The 18,258-nt window shown below is 41.4% G+C and overlaps 2 protein-coding genes across 2 annotated transcripts; one reads left to right on the forward strand and one right to left on the reverse strand.

The window, feature by feature from the left end:
- Positions 1 to 5,514: 5,514 nt before the first annotated feature.
- LOC105897994 (CD276 antigen-like) lies at positions 5,515 to 11,859 on the forward strand. Its single transcript, XM_031580499.2, has 5 exons — positions 5,515 to 5,599; positions 8,473 to 8,829; positions 9,936 to 10,083; positions 10,755 to 10,882; positions 11,669 to 11,859. The coding sequence occupies exons 1-5, from the start codon at positions 5,542 to 5,544 to the stop codon at positions 11,857 to 11,859; spliced, it is 882 nt and encodes a 293-aa protein (XP_031436359.1). The 5' UTR covers positions 5,515 to 5,541.
- Positions 11,860 to 12,339: 480 nt separating this feature from the next.
- On the reverse strand, positions 12,340 to 17,917 carry zbtb8os (zinc finger and BTB domain containing 8 opposite strand). Its single transcript, XM_031580500.2, has 6 exons — positions 16,904 to 17,917; positions 16,532 to 16,653; positions 16,041 to 16,123; positions 15,693 to 15,745; positions 15,137 to 15,173; positions 12,340 to 12,944 (listed from the first exon to the last, which is right to left on the reverse strand). The coding sequence occupies exons 2-6, from the start codon at positions 16,602 to 16,604 to the stop codon at positions 12,861 to 12,863; spliced, it is 330 nt and encodes a 109-aa protein (XP_031436360.1). The 5' UTR covers positions 16,605 to 16,653; positions 16,904 to 17,917; the 3' UTR covers positions 12,340 to 12,860.
- Between the last annotated feature and the right edge of the window lie 341 nt (positions 17,918 to 18,258).

The raw sequence follows: 18,258 nt of genomic DNA on the forward strand, positions 1-18,258 counted from the left end.
CATGAAAGCCTCCAAGTTGTCCTGACTCAATGAGCTTCGTAGCCTATTCTTCACAAATTTTAAGGTTGAGAAGCTTCTCTCACATGCAACCTGTGTGATGGACAAAGTCAACAGAAACTTATATGCTAACCCAATGACATGATAAGCATATGTGAGGAGGTTGTACTGTGAGAGTATTAAATGGACACAAATGGCACAGTTTTTGCAGGAGGAACAGGTCCTGCTATCAAGCTCCATCTCTGGTAATATTTTGCTTGAGAATAGGTTGACAACGCTACAACGTTAGCCTAATAGTTACGTTGCTAATCATTAGGCCTATGTCTCTCTTTACCAGTTGCCACTTGTTGGCTATGGACCCAACCAACTCTATTTGGGAGGGGAGAACTCCCTCGCATGGTACAACCCATGCAGAGGCTGCGGTGTCAGAATGCGGAACGTGTGTAGCCTACTTTAAGAGAAGATGGACTAACGTGACAAATGTCAAAAAATAAAATTCTCGACCGGCCCAGAAGTGAAGCGGCCCACCGGGAACTCTCCCGATTACCCACCCCGGGCCTGAGGAACAGTAATATAACCCAACAACTCATTGGCTCATACACCAGGCAATTGCATGTACAGGCAGTAAGGTGTCCTACAGTACATTTCTACAACACAACACACCTCAAAGAGAAAAAAAAAACCATCAGGTATGTTAAACCAAAGAATAAATGCATGTGATGATTAGCACCTCCTCATTATAATTTTTCCCCTACGTCACAAAACTTCCAAACCTATGAGGTGGCCTAACCACTCGCCCACCACTCTCTTACTTGGAGAGAAGCTCGAAAGGATGGGGGTGGATCCCTTCTTTACATCCTGGATTACGAACTACCTGACAGGACGGCCGCAGTTTGTCAGACTGGGGAGCTGTGCCTCTGATATAGTTATGAGCAGCACTGGGGCTCCGCAGGGGACTGTGCTGGCTCCGTTCCTGTTCACCCTCTACACGTCAGACTTCATCTACAATTCTGAGTCCTGTCACGTCCAGAAATATTCTGACGACACGGCTATAGTGGCGTATGTGAGGGAGGAGCAGGAGGGGGAGTACAGGGACCTGATAAGAGCCTTCGGCGACTGGAGCGAGAGGAACGGCCTTCTTCTGAACACCAGCAAGACCAAGGAGTTGGTCATTGACTACCGTAGGCCACCGTAGGCCACTACCGTAAGCCACATCTGCAGCCTATTAACATCCAGGGCAAGGACATCACGGTGGTGCAGATCTACAAGTTCCTGGGGGTGCATCTGGACGACAAGCTGAACTGGAACTGAACTTTAGTCATTTAGCAGACGCTTTTGTCCAAAGCGACGTACAAGGGAGAGAACAGTCAAGCTACGAGCAATAGAGACCTAGTGTAACAATAAATACTACTTTACATAACAAATAGAAAAATGAAACAGAAAAAAAAACGAGGTGCAGGAATGTAACTGCTCTAAGTGCAAGTTTAGCACTAGTCGAAGTGCCAGTTAGGAAGGGAGGTGCTCTCTGAAGAGTTGGGTCTTCAAAAGCTTCTTAAAGGTAGAGAGGGACGCCCCTGCTCTGGTAGTGCTAGGCAGTTCGTTCCACCAACGTGGAACTACAAATGAAAATTCTGGATTGCCGTAGGCTACTTGCACAGACGGCAGTGCCAAACGACGCTCACTAGACGAGCGCAGCATTCTGATGTAGTCCTTTTATTTATTTTATGACATTACAGTGCCTCGTAGAATCATGACTATACATGTGAAACGTAATTGTTAATGATACAAATATTCTCGTTATTATTATTATAATTATTTTAATCCGAAGATGTCTGTTGAGTTGATGTCAACGCAATCTCCAACGATTTCTCACAAATTCATGAACACTTCTAACACAGAGTTACGACTGCTATTTCGAGTTCGGAAAGTCTTCTGAAGTTCAGAACAAATCCCAGATGAGAACTTTCATGAATGCCAAATGTTTTCCTAAATCCAATTCAGAAGAAATTCCTTCCTAAATTCTTCTTAACTGCGTTCGAGAATGAGGCTCATTGTTATGAGTGGATTTGGAGGGACTGGATGGGGGAGTAGAGTAAGGACTACACAGGGTAGACCCCCTGTTAAATCAGCTTGAGCTACAGACTGACCCGGCACATATGGTGGAATAGGTGGCTGAAATGGCAAAGACCCTGCTAGTGCTTTTAGGTTAGAGAAGGAGAGATCCACTCTGGTAGTATCATCATGTGACTAAAATAGGTTACAGCACCAAGGTTCAAAGAATCCTGAATGGAACTGGTTCAAGAACCTTTTCCCTATTAGTCGAAAAAGCGGTAAATTATGCATTTTTTGTTATTACACAAATATTCAGCCAGCCAAGCAGTACAAATTGCCATTTTAATCAGCTCGGTGAGGCGTGCAAACAGGTGACGCCATTTATTCGACACATTCAATGTAGTTCCTTACCTAAAAATTCAAATTGTGGCCAAAAATTGGATTGGATTGGATTGGATTCAATTTATTGTCATTGCACAGAGTACAAGTACAGAGGCAACGAAATGTAAAGAAAGGAATGAAAATTACAGCATAACATGAGGGGAGAGAGGAGAGAAAAACAACCCCCAGACTATGCTCCTAGAGGAGCACAGTGTGGGAGCATAAAAAAACACACCTCAGCACATAAGCACATACATTTAAACATGACTTGCAATGGGGAGGGGGGGGGGGGGGGGTAAACCAAAGACTGGGTGTTCTAAGCCCAACCAGAGGGGGAAGAAGGTAGACCAATACAGACAAGCAGCCAGCTGGATGTCAGCGCTATGAAAAGCGCATATCACAGACTCCGTCCTGTCACATTGGGGGTATGAAGCGGCGAAGGCGTGGGATGGGGGGAGGGGGGAGTGAATGCATATCTGTAAGTAGTATGTACGTGTGTATGTATGTAAAAGTTCATGCAAAGTTCATGTATGAGTAGGCCTGGGTTGTTCCTTCCCCCAGACCACAATCAGACAGATTCTCAGTTCGCAAGATTGTCGTTGCCATGGAGACAGCCTTGTAAGGGTCCTGGACAGAGATAACAATCCACAGGTGTCTGTGGAAAGGGGGAAGGGAATGAGAGAGAGTCTCACTGCAGCAATCTTCAGGGGAGTTGTTTTTCCAGCAACGGCCTTGGCCAAGGCCCCTGCCGGTTGAGGGAGCCGAAAGCAGATAAGATTGGGATTGTTTGGTCTTGCAAGTAGCTGCATTCAATTTGCGCCTCTACTCATGAGACCTTTTCTCCCATTTTAATAGCAGGTCTTCAATTCTATCCAATTTCATTTGCAGAGCCGTGAACATCTCCTTGTTGTTATCCATCTGGCGGTTTGAAGCCACAGTCTGAGTGCCCACAACTCTACCCAGCGCATCAATCATTTCGGGCAGCCTTAGGGGGCTAATGACAGCTGTCGCCGTTTCCTTAATTTTCCGATAAATCAGGGTAGCGCCTAATCCAAACAGCAGAAATCCTGTAATCATAGTTCCGAATAGGTAGATAAAATGCACTATAATCACCAGTTTCTCTCAAAGCATGTCATAGAAGCCATTCCACTAATTTTTTTATGTACATATTTCTAAAAATGGATCTATGGAGAATCCCATCCATTTCACCCAGCGATAGGAAAGCTACCACCACGTGGCAATTCGATTACTTTCCTTTTCCATAATCCTAAATCAATTAGCGTGGAGTGCAAGTGGGTTATAAAACCCTCCAACAGCGAGTCTGCATCAATGCAGGCTTTGAAAGCATGTGCAACAGTGTCTTTGCAGCACCTTAACTCTACCCATCAGTTGTGTTTCTGTCTGCATGGCTATATAAAGAGTAATTTACAACATATCAGTGAAACTGATGTTAGCATAAACACTGAAGATTGAAAAGAAATACACCTACATAATACAAGATGTGTGGGTCTACATATTTCTAGACGTCAATTTCCTTTTCCTGTCGAGGGCATCTCAAAGTTTTCCGCTGTATCATACCCATATACCTAGGAATGTCTTTGACCTAATTTAGGAATTCCTATTTTTCGCCTAATTGCATCTCTTACTAGGCCCAACCCCTCCCTCTCTGTCTTTTCTGCCATGGCTCAGAGCCAAAATTCTGTAGATGGAGGAGGTCGTCAAAATGGACACACCAAAGCACCAGAGGGTGCTAGAGGCAGATGCTGCCAAATGTGCAAAAATAACAGACATGTTAGCTGCGGAGACTGTAGTAGCTTCAACATCTACAGTACCTGACGTTGCAGCAACAGGTGGAACTAGAAGGAGAGGTGGCTGGCCATGACCACTGCCCGGCAGAGGAGCAAACGTGTGACAGAGAAGCCAAGAAGGGGCAGAGTGAGCATAACAGGGCTGGGGGACAAAGTGAGCAGGAGCAGGAACAGGAGAAAGGTGTAGGCTACTTGAAGTGTTCAGGATGGAGTCACTTCATGATTAACAGGGACTCGCAGGGAGGTAACATTACTGTGTGTGCCATGCCATGCCATGATGATTAATTAATGTCAATGATAATAAGATAAGATAATCATAACGCTATCTTAAAGTGAGACCATCACCTACTGCTGGTGGGTACTCAGTCTTTGTCAAGTAGGTATTTGGAGGTATTTTGGTACTGTTTTTGTAGCTAGCTTATAGTTTACCAATGCAGTCGCAACTTTGGCTGGCTATTCCAACGTAAGCTAACGTTATTTTGTCGGTATTGTGTTGGCTAAGCCCACGTTGCTGTGAATGACCTCCATATCATCATAATATTATTATAATTGTTAAGCTTAGTATTCCCTTGGTAAAGAAATACGATAAGATTGATCTACTGTGCTAAAATGTATGCCTGCTTGTATATTTCCCGACAGGAAAACAACGTTTTCATTTCCAACAACAGGCAACACAGTTGTCCAATGTTTACTTCCAGTAGTGGTAGCTTTTGGTTACTTTGGTACTATGGTTACTTTTATTACTATCTGTGGTGTAGCTCTCCGCCTGCAGTAAGTTCAAATAGTTTGGTTCTGCTGTCCATTGAGCATGCGCCTACATACTTGTATACTTACATATATATAGCTACATTTTATTAAATCATTTTAAATGATACTTTGACTTCTAGCAAAGCTTTTTCTTTGACAATTACGGGTATTTCTAGGGTATGGAGTTTGTGTATTCCACGGCCACCTCTGATCACCAGGAAGTCAGTTAAAGTAAACACAGGATTAAATATCTAACGTACTAGGAATAACAACAGTATCTACAATATCCTCGATACCCTATAAGAGGGGTGCATTTTCAGGCATGGGTGCAGAACGTGGCACAACAGCTGTCTTTCAGCTTGTCAACAAATGCACGTGTACCGCTGTCCGTGAGAGTGGAGCTCGAAGCGCCATTTGTATTTATGACAGTGGGGTACACGCGAATTACACTCTGCAACGGAAGGGGGAGCCCAATACCAATGTTAATGTGTGCCCACTATGCTGTAAGTGCTACAGACGCCACTCCTTGGGAGTTTTGTTTTGAGTTAGGAGGGGAATGGGCTGTCGAGGAGCTGTTCTTAGATCTCTTCTTTTCGTCCTTTCATCGGTAGTTGGTGAGTATAAAATGCTCAAATGTGTCGGGGTCCTGTTCGTCCCGTCGGGATTTATTGTATATTATCTCTTACTAATTGTGCTGAAATGCTGTTTTGCGCGTGGCCTTACATTTTTCTCACATAAAGATTATCTAGAAAACAGGCGCACTTTCCCGGGTAATGTGTGCAACCAATCAGCAGGTTAAAGATAATATGTCTGTGTCTTAGAGTGTTTTATGCCACATGTACTATGGAACAGTGAAATGTGTCAAACAGAGGGACCTCACTCCTGGAAAGATAGAACAAATAAATGGCTGTTGCTCCGTTTTGTTGTTAATCAATGTACTGCAAACGCCCCTCTTAAAGTTGTGCTTTTTCTTACATTATGCGTAGGTGTGTTAAGGATAAATAGTCACTATCAAACAACCAAATAACAGAAAACAAAGAATGGAGAATAGTTGGAGCTTGTCAGCACGCGAAATCAGGGCTCCTTAATATTTGGGCTTGTGCCATTGCCATTGTGCTTGTGCCATTGTGCCTGCTCTAAGGGGGTCCAGGCACTGGGCTCTGTAAAGCGACTTGAGACAATTGTTTTTGCGCTATATAAATACAATTGAATTGAATTGAATTGAATTGAATTGAATTGAACTTTGGTTTCTGTCACATTCCGTTTCCTCACGTATTCTGCTGTAGGTCGCAGACTTGATTGCATGATATCTCAACTTGAATTTCCTGCTTGCTTGTGAAATGGGTTGATGATGGGCGACCTTTACACCATGACGGCATGTAATGGATGGGTTTTAGGGCGATACTTTGGTGCTGTGGCCTGATAGTGGAAACGGAAATGTTTTTTGTTCTTGCAGCTTGAAGCATCAGGCCATTAGCCCTGGTTGGCCCGAAGGTAGCACTAGGTCACACTGGCCCGAGAGCAGAAACACAGCAGAAACACAGCTGGGTCATTCTACAGTGCCGTCACTTACTTTTGCGGACACCAAAATCCTTTAAGTTAAGTTGATAATCACATCAAACAAATGCCAAGTTCAAGGAATTGTCTTCATACATGGAAGAGGAGCCATATACTTTTCATTTAAAAATATTTTTTTCGTGAATTAAATCTCATTCACATTTACATTAACATTACATACAATAATTTGAACATTGAAATGGTAAAAAACCTAATTATTGTTAATAATATCAAATAAATATCAGAGACATCAGCTGTTTCTGCCAGGCAGCAGAGGATGTGTGGGATTGACTCTGCTACGGTCTGCAAGATGTTGTTGTTGAAGCTCTGTGGGATTGACCCTGCTACAGTCTGCAAGATGTTGTTGTTGAAGCTGTGTGGGATTGACTCTGCTACGGTCTGCAAGATGTTGTTCCGCCTTCAGAGGGAGACCAGTCAGAGCCACAAACACAGCAACACCGACCATACGTGATCTAGATACATCATTGGGGGCAGTGGTGTATTGTTCAGTATGATGACCAGTCCTACCCTGGCATTATCCTGGAGGTGGAGGAACATAATGTCAAAATCCAGTGCATGCACAGGACCAGCAGGTACGACCTGAACAAGTTCTACTGGCCATCCCCAATAAGAAGACGTAAACCGGTTGGGGAAGATCAAATCATGTGCTTAATGTCAGAGCCAGTTGCTGTTAACAAAAGATCGATCTGGTTGGATGAAAAGATTTGGGCATACCTGAAAGAAGAGCGGGGACTTTAAAGTGAGAGGTTATAAAAGGGAAACACCAAGTTTGAAGTTGTAATCTCGGAAAAAATAAGTCACGTTTTAAGCTATTTCTAATGTTGATGTTCTGTATGCTAATGTTCTTGTGTGAAGTCATTATATTGCCTCAGTGGTGTTACCAAATGTTTTTTCAGATGTGATATTATAGGTGTTATTTTTTGTTACTTTCTAGCAATATTTAGTTTGTTGATTGGTTATGTAATCATTATTTTATTTTAGAGTTAGTGTCAAACACTTTGTTTGAATATTCTTAAATTGTTGTTGGTTTGACAAAAAAAAAATAATGAAATAAATTCATATAATGTGGTTATAACATTAAAAAATGTTAATAATCAAATATTTGTCTTGGTCTAATCATTCCACTACTCTTCCTTTAAGGTTTGGCCTGTTCTCGGTGTGTGATAAAGTGACGGGAGATTCTGCTAGTAAAAGTTCTTCAGTTTTGTACCCAGTTGTGGACCTCCATTTATTTCCTGCTGACTAGATTTAATACAACATTGTTTGGTTGAAAATATTCAGGTTCTAATGAGAACAAATATTTTTATAAATATTTAATGTTGTTGACAGTATAGGTAACACCAATGACAAAGAAAGGCACATGAATTTGTTAATGAAATGTATATAAAAAAAAAAATACATTAAGCTCTACTTGTTGTGGATTCATCAAGTTTATAAGTTAGTTATTGCTATTGAAGAAGTTTTAGGTATGTAAGAAGTAAGAAGGAATACATTTCAGCGGATTTGTATCACCCAGATTCCACCGTGTCTGTAGAATGACCCAGCTGTTGATCTGAGCAAATCGAAGGTTCCTTTGTCCTCTATGCCATTTTAAATTTCACCTATGTGTTCAGTTACCCTCTGTAAGGTCCAACTTCCAAATTCAAATTGCTCAAGCAATGGTTGGAGTCCAAACAGGAATGGTAAATCCAAGATTAATTTTGTATGGTCAGACACATTGCAAAATCCAAACCTTAGACACCAACCACATGTGCAAAGCCAGCTGTCCAAAACTCGTGTTTGCAGTGTACCTGTCTAATCTTAATGCAATTACATAATCAATTTGACACGTGCAAATATATAGTCAGATATGGTTGACGTTGACCCATTCTCTTTCATGTGTTCTGATGTAATAATTTTTTTGTCTCAGCCTCCTACAAGGTCCAGGTCCCATCAGAACCTTTGGTGGCAGTTAGGGGCAGTTATGCAGTTCTCTGCTGCTCCTATCCTCCTATGGCCCAACCCGGGATTCCACCAGGATTGCTGGTCACATGGCAGCGGGTCGAAGACTCCAGGGTGGTTCACAGCTTCTACTACGGCCAGAACCAGCTGAGTCGGCAGAGCGCCGATTTCAAGAATCGGACCGGACTCTATGTGTCCGAACTGTGGTCAGGGAACGCCTCCCTGAGAATCACAGATGTCCGAGCGCAGGATGCCGGACGGTACCTTTGCACAGTTAGTGATGCCAGGGGGACTGATAGAGCCGAAATGAAGGTGGAGTATGCAGGTGAGCAGAGGAGAGGTGTTGGCAAGAAAATGTTTCATTTGCCCAAACTTTGAGACCCGCAGGCCATCCTAGGTCCAAGGTATTACTTTATGAATATATAAGAGACTGAAAGCTTGGACTACTTAAATGCAGAGATCTGAATGTCCTCATACCTCCTTTTCTCAGTGGATACATTAGTTGGAACCCGAGCCAGGAGTTGCACTGCAGGCCTTTCTTAGGGGAAAATATAACAAAGCTTGAGTAGCAAGGAATCTGGTCACACAAAGCTCAGGTGACCTTATTTGTGCAATTCACAATACCTGGTCTGCAACTGTACACCTTCCAAGGTGTGTAATGTAACGTGTCACACACGAACAATTCTAGTAGTATCTTTTGGCAATATGGTTGGCAGTGTAGTGCTTCTCTCACATTTTCACGGCATGGTCCAATCTTGACCACATAACTACTCCAGAACCACAGAACTACTGTACTAGGGGGAAGCTTGTGGGAATAACAGGTGTGTTTTTATCTGTCGGGAATGTGACCGTATACCATTAAAATGATTATAAAGATAATACTAAGTGAAGACAAATAACATACAACAGTAATCCCTGGCAGAATGTCACGGCTCTCCCTCTGTGTCCTGCGAGCATTTTTCTTTAAAACATGAGCTGGAAGTTGCACTGTAGACCTTTCTTAGGGGAAAATACTTTGTCGTTGTCTTTTATGATGCAACAAAGCCTTTTCCTGTACTTGAGTAACATGTACACCTACCAAGGTGATTAATGTAATGTGTCACACACAAACAATGCTAGAAGTGTCTTTTGGCAATATAGTGGGCAATGTAGTGCTGTGTAAGCTTCTCCCACATTTTCACGGCATGGTGCAATCTTGACCACAGAACTACTCCAGAACCAAAGAACTACTGTACTAGGGGGCAGCTTGTGGAATTAACAGGTGTGTTTTTATTTGTTAGGAATGTGACCGTATACCATTAAAATGAATATAAAGATAATACTAAGTGAAGACAAATACCATACAACAGTAATACTTGGCATGATGTCACAGCTCTCTCTCTGTGTCCATCGAGCACTCGGGTCGTCTCATAGTTTGTTTGCATTCAACAGCATACTACTCCGAGCCGCAGCTGAGCATTGAAGTGGGGCTCCACAACACAAGTGTCCGGTTTGAAAGTGACGGGTTTCCTAAAGCAGAGGTCCAGTGGCTGGGGCCACAGGAACAAGAGCTAGAACATCAGTCTGAATTCATATACAGGTATATCAACTTTGGATTTAACTGAAGGGATATAATCACAGAAGTTTATTTGATGTCTGTGAGCAATTGTACAGTCTGTCGTTTGTGACTTGTGAAGTGTGATGACATACTATTCAGTGTGATCCAGCATTGCCCTCTCATTAATGGGGCATAGTTGCATTCCATTATAAACTGACACAGAATTCAATTCAGTTGTTATTTTTTTCAAATCGGTATGCACTGCTGGGAACACCACAATATCTGAGCATTTTATTTCGTGTCGAAGGATTCATTAAAAATTTGAACTGAAATTGCCGGAGACTAGGAAAGGAATATGAACAAAAGGGAAATACTGTCCATTAACAATTTCAAAGAGGAGCTGGTGGTTGTCCAAGCTAGCCTTTTGACTATGAACACAAAATCTTGGCCCATTGGAACTTCAGCTGAACAAAAGCTACTTATTTTTCATGTTACATTTTCTGGGGGTCAGTGTTGAAATGGGAAGGCCATTCCCTCATGAAACAAATCGGTGTCTTCAACATCAGGACATGTCATTGTTGTTATGTTATAGCTAAGAATGAAACTAGTTGTTAGAATCCAGCAGTATGTTGTACATTTATTTTCGCCCATACTGCCTTGCATCGCCTACCTTTTGCAGTAGTAAACCTGATGTTATTTTCACTCCCTGACAGGAACGGTGTCTTTTATCTAAGAACCTTTTATGTGGTTCAGGACCAGGGAGTAAATGCCAGCCTTACCTTCAGACTGTCTAATCACCTTCTGGATCAACTACTGGTGAGGAGAGTCCACTTCAGTCAGGGTGTGTATTTCCCCATTCTTCGTGTTTTCCAGTGTTTTCAATGACTTTTGGCATATCTGTTGGAAGGGCTGGGTTCAACATGTTCATGTTTGGCACGAGTTATACTTTTTTTCTTCACTACAACAAAGGCTTTTGTGTTTGACTGGTACCTTAGGCAACCCCAAACAAGCTGTAATCAACATGAGACAGTATTTTGTCAATACCATAATGTCACGTCACTTCTATGTATGTGTGACTGGGTGGCCAGGTGCATGTTACAACTCATCTCTGTCCGCTACAAGGTAGAAAGAAAGTCACCACGGACATCTTTTCAAAAGATATTCTATAACTTACAGAAGAGTGCTTTCTCTGTGTGTGTTTTTGAGAGATGTTGTAAAGTAGAAATATACATTATATACTTGGAATGCATAACAAAATGAAATGGTTACAGTGCTTTGATTAATTTTGTTCACCTATTTTTAGTCTTCGAGTTGTGTTTTTTTAGAGAGTTTAGTTCATCTTAGAACAAGAGACATTCTAGAACATGACACCTTTAGAACCAGACAGATGGCTGACTGTTTAACAAGGAATCACTGTGACGTTGTCTGAAACAACAATACAGAATGGATGTTTGGTCTGGGAGTCTGGGAATATAGCGTGCTAGAATTAAGAACCTTGTATATGGTTACACATTGCTCTTCCTCCATAATTAGTGGTTTAGCGGTCAGTCAAGCTTTGATTAAAACATGTTATGACCCATAATTACACATTTTGGTCGATAATGAACATCCCTGTGCTTGTTTTCAGGGCAAGGCACCACCAACACCAGGAAGGACAACAGCACTGTCACTGCGCTCTCCTGCACTTGTGTCATCCTTGGCCTTGTGTGCGCGGCCCTGCTGTTTCACAATTATAGAAATCACAGAAAACATACAAAATCACAGCCTGGGTCAGGACACAAAGATGTTTACAATTTGGAACAGTATGGGGCGGAATAACCCTCATCATCCAACAAGAATGCAGATTCACGTGGGTGGAGAAAGATCAAACTGACAATATTAAGTCTATGTTTGAAATCATACTGTATTGTTGCCTCACTTTGTCTTTTTACTTCCGTGGTGCATGTGTGAACTTGTGTGGTTGAGGATTCCTAACAAGTGAGTTGATGTATGACAGTGATTATTAGGCTATATCATACTTCATACTTTTGTTGTGCATGACAGTGCTTTATGGTATTTCTCATTCGTCAGTGTATTAAAATGACTTCTGAAAGCCTAAGGCCGAGTGCTGAGGATGAGTAAGGATATGAAACGAGGCTGTTAAATAGAGGTCTTTTACAGGTTGCACATTAACTTCAAGTGACAACTGAAACTATGACTCAAGGGGCCCCAATTTTAAGTCTATGTTGGCTCTGATACCTTTCATGCAACAGTGACATTTCACAAAGGGAACAGCTTTGACCATAACAAAAATAATGCTTGTAGTCCAAAGTCTTATGACTTTATTCATAGAAGTCCTTTTCTTTCAAAAATAATACATTGGCTCTCATTTCAAGTAAAAAAAAATGTCTTGACATTTTTCACACAAATATCCAAGTCATTCGAGAACGTGGTAAAGAAAGTGTTTTCTTGATCAAAATTAAAGTTTTGCATATAAAATAAATGATTTTAATAAATATTGATCAGTGTACAAATCAATTAAAACCAATGCAATCATACACCTGGTTGTCCTGTCTTAGTCTTATTTAGACAATCAAGAGGAATTCCAAAGCAAGAAATGTTGAAACATTTACATCATGTTGGAACCATGTTTGCCAAGTCAGATTAAACTCTCCTCTCAGCACACCTCAAAACCTCTAAATACATCTCAACACATCTCAGCACCTCTCAACACATCTTATGTTGCTTCTGCCGTGGTACTTTCTGCGCTTTTTACGGAGTAGGCTATGAACATGTGCGTTTGTGGTTTCTTGGTTGTTGATTCCTTAATTCCCCCGTCCTCAGATGTCAATGATGACAAAGATCTCTGGTTTGTCTTCGTGTATTTGCATGGCTGAATATGTAATAGCCTTGACCTCTGTTCCCTGAGGGTAGTGAAAAGAATAAAACACATGTGAAGTCAGCCCAGATATTGAAGTGGTTAAACAGTTCCCAGCCGATATATATATCGTATATATTCGTGTCACTGCCCTTTATAGCTTCTGTGATTCGCACCATCACCCTTACTGTGTAGTGTGGCGTTTCATTACTTTAATGCAGCCCAGAGCTATGGTACGTCTCTCACTCAAGTTTGTGTAAGGTTTGAGTAAGCCACACTTTACAGAGTGAATCTAGAAAGCGTCCTACCCGAAGTATAACTCAAATGTGTAGCACATTTCTGAGTGTATGTTTCACAAACAAAAGTATTTCTATTTCTTTATATATATAATATGAACATTTAGATCTGCCCATGACATTACATGACAAATTTCAACACCAGGACGGTCCAAAATCTGTTGTCCTTGCGGACTTGTGTGTGTTAACTGTGCATGTGCCTGCAAGTTTTAAAGCACTGGCTAAGGGCCAAGAGGAAACTAAATCCATTAATGCTATTTGTTCATTCATCCAATGTACAGATGCAATTATCGTTATTAGTTTGCTTCCTGGGAATTAAACTACTGGAGATCCGCTGATAAAATGTGTTTAATTTCTCACGCTTCTTGAATCATAGCTTATAAGATGTGGCACTCAGTAGAGTGCATGCCTCTGCCAGTGACAAACAATAGTGAGTCTGTTGGACTAGTCAGTAATAACTTATTAGACGTCTTGCGTTCCCAGGCCCGGTCCTTCCTACAGGCGACATAGGCGGTTGCCTATCATTTTTTAGTTTTTGCTGGGCAGTTTTTTGCGCCTCTTTCTATATCTCCAACCAATATTTTGACATTCAAAAAATAAATCTAACATAAGAGAAAAATTTGCCAAAAATCGAACGAGGAAGGGGTAGGTACCTCCTTGGTGTTGTCAGAACATGCTAGCACATTGAGGGGTATGGTTTAAGTGTGTGTGTCCAAGCAACGTCGACGAAAGAAACTATGAAGAAGCCAAAAGCCATCCAGGGCGCAATTCAAAAAAAATGTAAAAAGGAAGAAGAAGAGAAACGTGCCAAGGAAAAAGGTAACTACTTTAATCCTGTTCTTAGCCAAGAATGAATCCCAGAGAAGAAAACTGTCATTAATGCCAGAATTGCCCTGGGCCCTTTAGTGGAGTTAAGAAGAAAAGATGTACCTTATCATTTAAAACCTTCCTACTCCCTGTCACATAGTTTTTTTTAAGGATTTTACAGAGGCAGGAATATATATATAAAAAAAAAAATGTCCATTTATTATACATTATACAAAAAAGACATGATTAAAATATTGAGGGCCAGCCAGTCAAATTACACCAGGGGGCGCACAGATAAAGCCAATAGCTAGTGCAACAACACTACAAATATCTTACTCGTTGCATAGCACACCCATTAAGGAAGACAAACACGGCGTGTGAGGAATACTGGTGAAAATCCAAGTATTGTATTGTCAACTTTAGCGAATGGATTGTATGTAATCTTGCTAGTTAGCTAACGCTAGCTAGCCAGTGACGTGTGACGTTCCTTGTTATTGCCATTCAGTCGAAACTGTCATCAGGCTATCTTTAGCAAAACATTGCGCAAGTTCAGCTGTACCGCAATTTGCGTCATTTTCATTGTGTCATGAAATTGAAATTTGAGTCATTATAACAACGTTAGTTTTGGTGTAGCGAGCTAGCCAGTTTAATCATACATGATTCAACTAATCAAGAGCTATGCATCTTGGAATGAATAAAAGGTGCAGTACTTTACTGTAGAACTGTTTTTTTCGGCCGGCCGGCCCTGTGCGTTCTGCTTGCTTGATGTTTGTTTGTGTTAGGAAAGTTGTTAAAGACTAATGTTTTGACCATAAAGTTTCTAGCATATGTAACATTACACTTACTGGACAAATAAGATATCCACGAAGTCAGTGTTTTGGTTCTTACTTTGTTGCTGCAATTACTGCTAGTCATCGGGTGTGACATTTAGGAGTGGGTGGATGGGTGTTAGGAAAGATCAACAGCAGCAGTTCTGAAGAAGACTAGTGTCAGTATTCACCTCGTATATCACCTGCGGGTTTTAGCTTTGTTTTCCTAAGTTATTTTGTGCCCTTGTCATTAGCGTGTCATTTTTGGGAATATCCTAACCAAGGCCCTGTTTTCCACTGAGAGAGATGAGAGGTATGCAGCCCACCTGTGGATGTTTGGGAAGCCTGAACTCCTCACCCCACCTACAGAGAAGAGGGAACACATGGAAGTCACAACATGCGGCGCACTATCTGAAGTAGTTCTTGTGAAAAACACCAACTGGGATACTACACTGTCATGTGCAACATCGAGGAGCCTTAAATCTCCAACCACAGACGAGGAAGGGTGGTTAGGAAGCTATGAAAGGAATGTTGTACACCCACATAAAGCCAAACAGTCAAACGTATCACTGAACAATGGTGGCTCTCACATGTCTGTCTCCATCAAGGGGTTGCAAAACATTGATGTAAATTATGGTGGTTGGCAAATGGTTCAGCCACAGAATAAGAAGGAAGTCCTACACATCATGGCGGGTCGAGTTTCATGAGAACCTGGCTATGAAACCGAGAAATCTTGCTTAGAGTATGTGCACTGGTACTTTATAATGTACTGTTGTGTGCACAAACAGAGCCTCTTGTGTTTAAGAAGTCTGTGTCTGTTATCGTGAGAAATGGGCTCCTGGCTGTGGTTGTTGGCTCTGGAGTGAGAATGTGAAAACTCACCCAATGGAGCGCATCCTGAAGCGCATTTTGTCTATGTGTAGGACCTTCACTTCCTAGGAAAGATTTGTACTATAATTAGCTTCATGAGGAATTCAAAACATATTAACATTCTGGGTCACACACTAAATGTTATTTCAGTTAGGATGTCACTGTCAACTAAACCAAATATTTACACTTGGCGGGTTTAAGCTTCTCAAAATATTTTTGGTCTTTACCTCATGAACACACCACAATAATTATGTTATTCCTTAAACAAATGATCTCAGGCAACCTGTCTACAATCGACCGGTGACGTACTTCATACAAACAGCCCTATGACATTAAAGAGAGAAAAGTATGAGGCCATACCCTTGGGACGAAGAAAAGATCGGCACTAAATTTATACAGCCAGTCATCTAAAAAATGGAACAGAAGCGACTCTAGGTCATCCCCTGTGAGGAGAGATGACAGCAGTGTTAATTATATTTGTTACAGATATAATGAAAACCATCCTATAAAACTTGAAAATGTGAGGACTGATGTATGTTATCTTTTGTGGTAATTATGAGTATGCTTAAGTCCGCTTATATAGACCCTGTGTCATTCTTAGTATAGTAAGCCCATTGTATGCAACACACACACCACAGCAACTGATTTGTCTAAGTTCACTCACATTTATCTACATCAATGTGATCTACAATATTACATCAATGTTTTTTTTATCACAGGCTTACTACAATTCAGCAGTTTGTCACACACAAGGAAGCAGTCAACCAACAAAGCTATTCTCTATTGATGACGGTTCTATCGACAAGAGTTTGGCTCCCTCTAGTGGTCCACTAGCTCACACACAGACTCACCCTCAGACTCTACTTCCACGGTATCAATAGGCTCTACTGTCTCCGTGTCGGTCATATAGCCAAACATCGCCATGGCAGACTGCTCAAACGCCTCCTCCAGGGAATCACCCCAGGAGTGGAGTCTGGGGGGAAACAGAGAACACTAAAGATGGGTGTCACTTTCTGATAATGGTATCATAAGGACACAAAATAGCCACCTTCAACCAATACTGCATCAGCACCAATTCAAGAGGTGCAAAGAAGAAATTAAAAGTGGTTTAACATGTTTATATTATTCAGTTGCGAGTTATCTAGCTGCTTTTACTGCTCTTAATGAGAACAGTACAGAAATGTACCAGGTGTCATCAGGTATTAGTGACAATGCCTACTTACTGTACATCTGCGGTGTGATCCAAATCTGCAAAACACACAAATAGCACATCTTTTGATACAAATTAGGCTTTTGAACTGCCTATGATTTCAACTCACAGGTTGTCTCCAAATAGCTTTTTTTTGATAAAGCTAACCGAACAAGAAGAGCAATAGAGTTTGGAAGGCTACATTCAGTCTCGACAGTAAATCCGAATGTTTTTTTAATGGTGAACGTCCCATAACCCCTCTTGATAGCCTGGGGAAACCTGACTGTATCTCTCAGTTTTCACTGAAGTGTCATGGTGTTCATTTCTTGAGGACTAAATTACCCCTTTTCCATCGACAGGGAACGGGTGCTGTTCTGGTTTGTGCACCAAAGTTCAAACTGTTTGGAGCATTTTGAAAAGTTGGTTCCCAGCTGGAACCAAAAGATAGCTCGGTTTTTCCAGTGTGAACCGAGACTACATTTGTGGGTGTCAAAGTATATGTCACATAAGCCATTCCACTAACTTTTTGACCGAGGTATCTATTTTTCTAGAAACATCTCTATAGAGAATCTCATTCATTTCACCTAGCGATAGGAACGCACCTTAACTCTACCTATGAGTTGTTTTTCTGTCTGTATGGCTATAAAGAGTCATTTACAACATATAATGTTAGCAGTAAAACACTGAAGAATGAAAAGAATTACAGCTACATAATACAACACGTGTGGGTGTACATATTTCACACATAATGAAAGGGTTAAAGAGGATAGAAATCCTATATTTCCCAGGGTCCCCAAAATGTATATTTTATTCTGATATCAATTTCCTTTTGCCATCGAGGGCATCTAAGTTTTCTACTGTATCACACCCATATATCAAGGACATTCCTATCTCTGTCCTAACTTATATGTCTATGGTCACACCCTACCCCCTCGTTAAAGGGAAACGTGTTTTTTTTTTTCAACCTGAACCTTAGATCTTTTTGGGTCCAAATTTGTACCAAGGACCAAAACCTATTGTAGCACCCTAGTCAGTGCCTGTAGTTGATTAGCGTAGGGACGCAATGAGCACTCCAACAGTGCACCATACAGTACCTGACTACAGGCACTGCATGGGGTGGTACATCAGAGACCGGAAGAAAAGGTAAAACACTGACCGTAGAAACAGGTAAACAGACACAGGTATATCTCCGTAGAGACTCTTTTCATGTTGTGAGACCCTTGAAATAACCTTACAAGCCTTTTCATAACATTTAATAATTCTACTTCACATCTTTCCTTGACCTCGTGACGTATTCAACCAAGGAAAATTGTTTAGGAAAAGACGAAAGGACGGACTATTCGACCGCAGCCCCAGTCTGGAAAAGAACCGTAAACGCACTTCTTGGCT

Source organism: Clupea harengus, chromosome 14 (genome assembly GCF_900700415.2).
Source record: "Clupea harengus chromosome 14, Ch_v2.0.2, whole genome shotgun sequence".
In the NCBI taxonomy this organism is placed as follows: Eukaryota; Metazoa; Chordata; class Actinopteri; order Clupeiformes; family Clupeidae; genus Clupea; species Clupea harengus.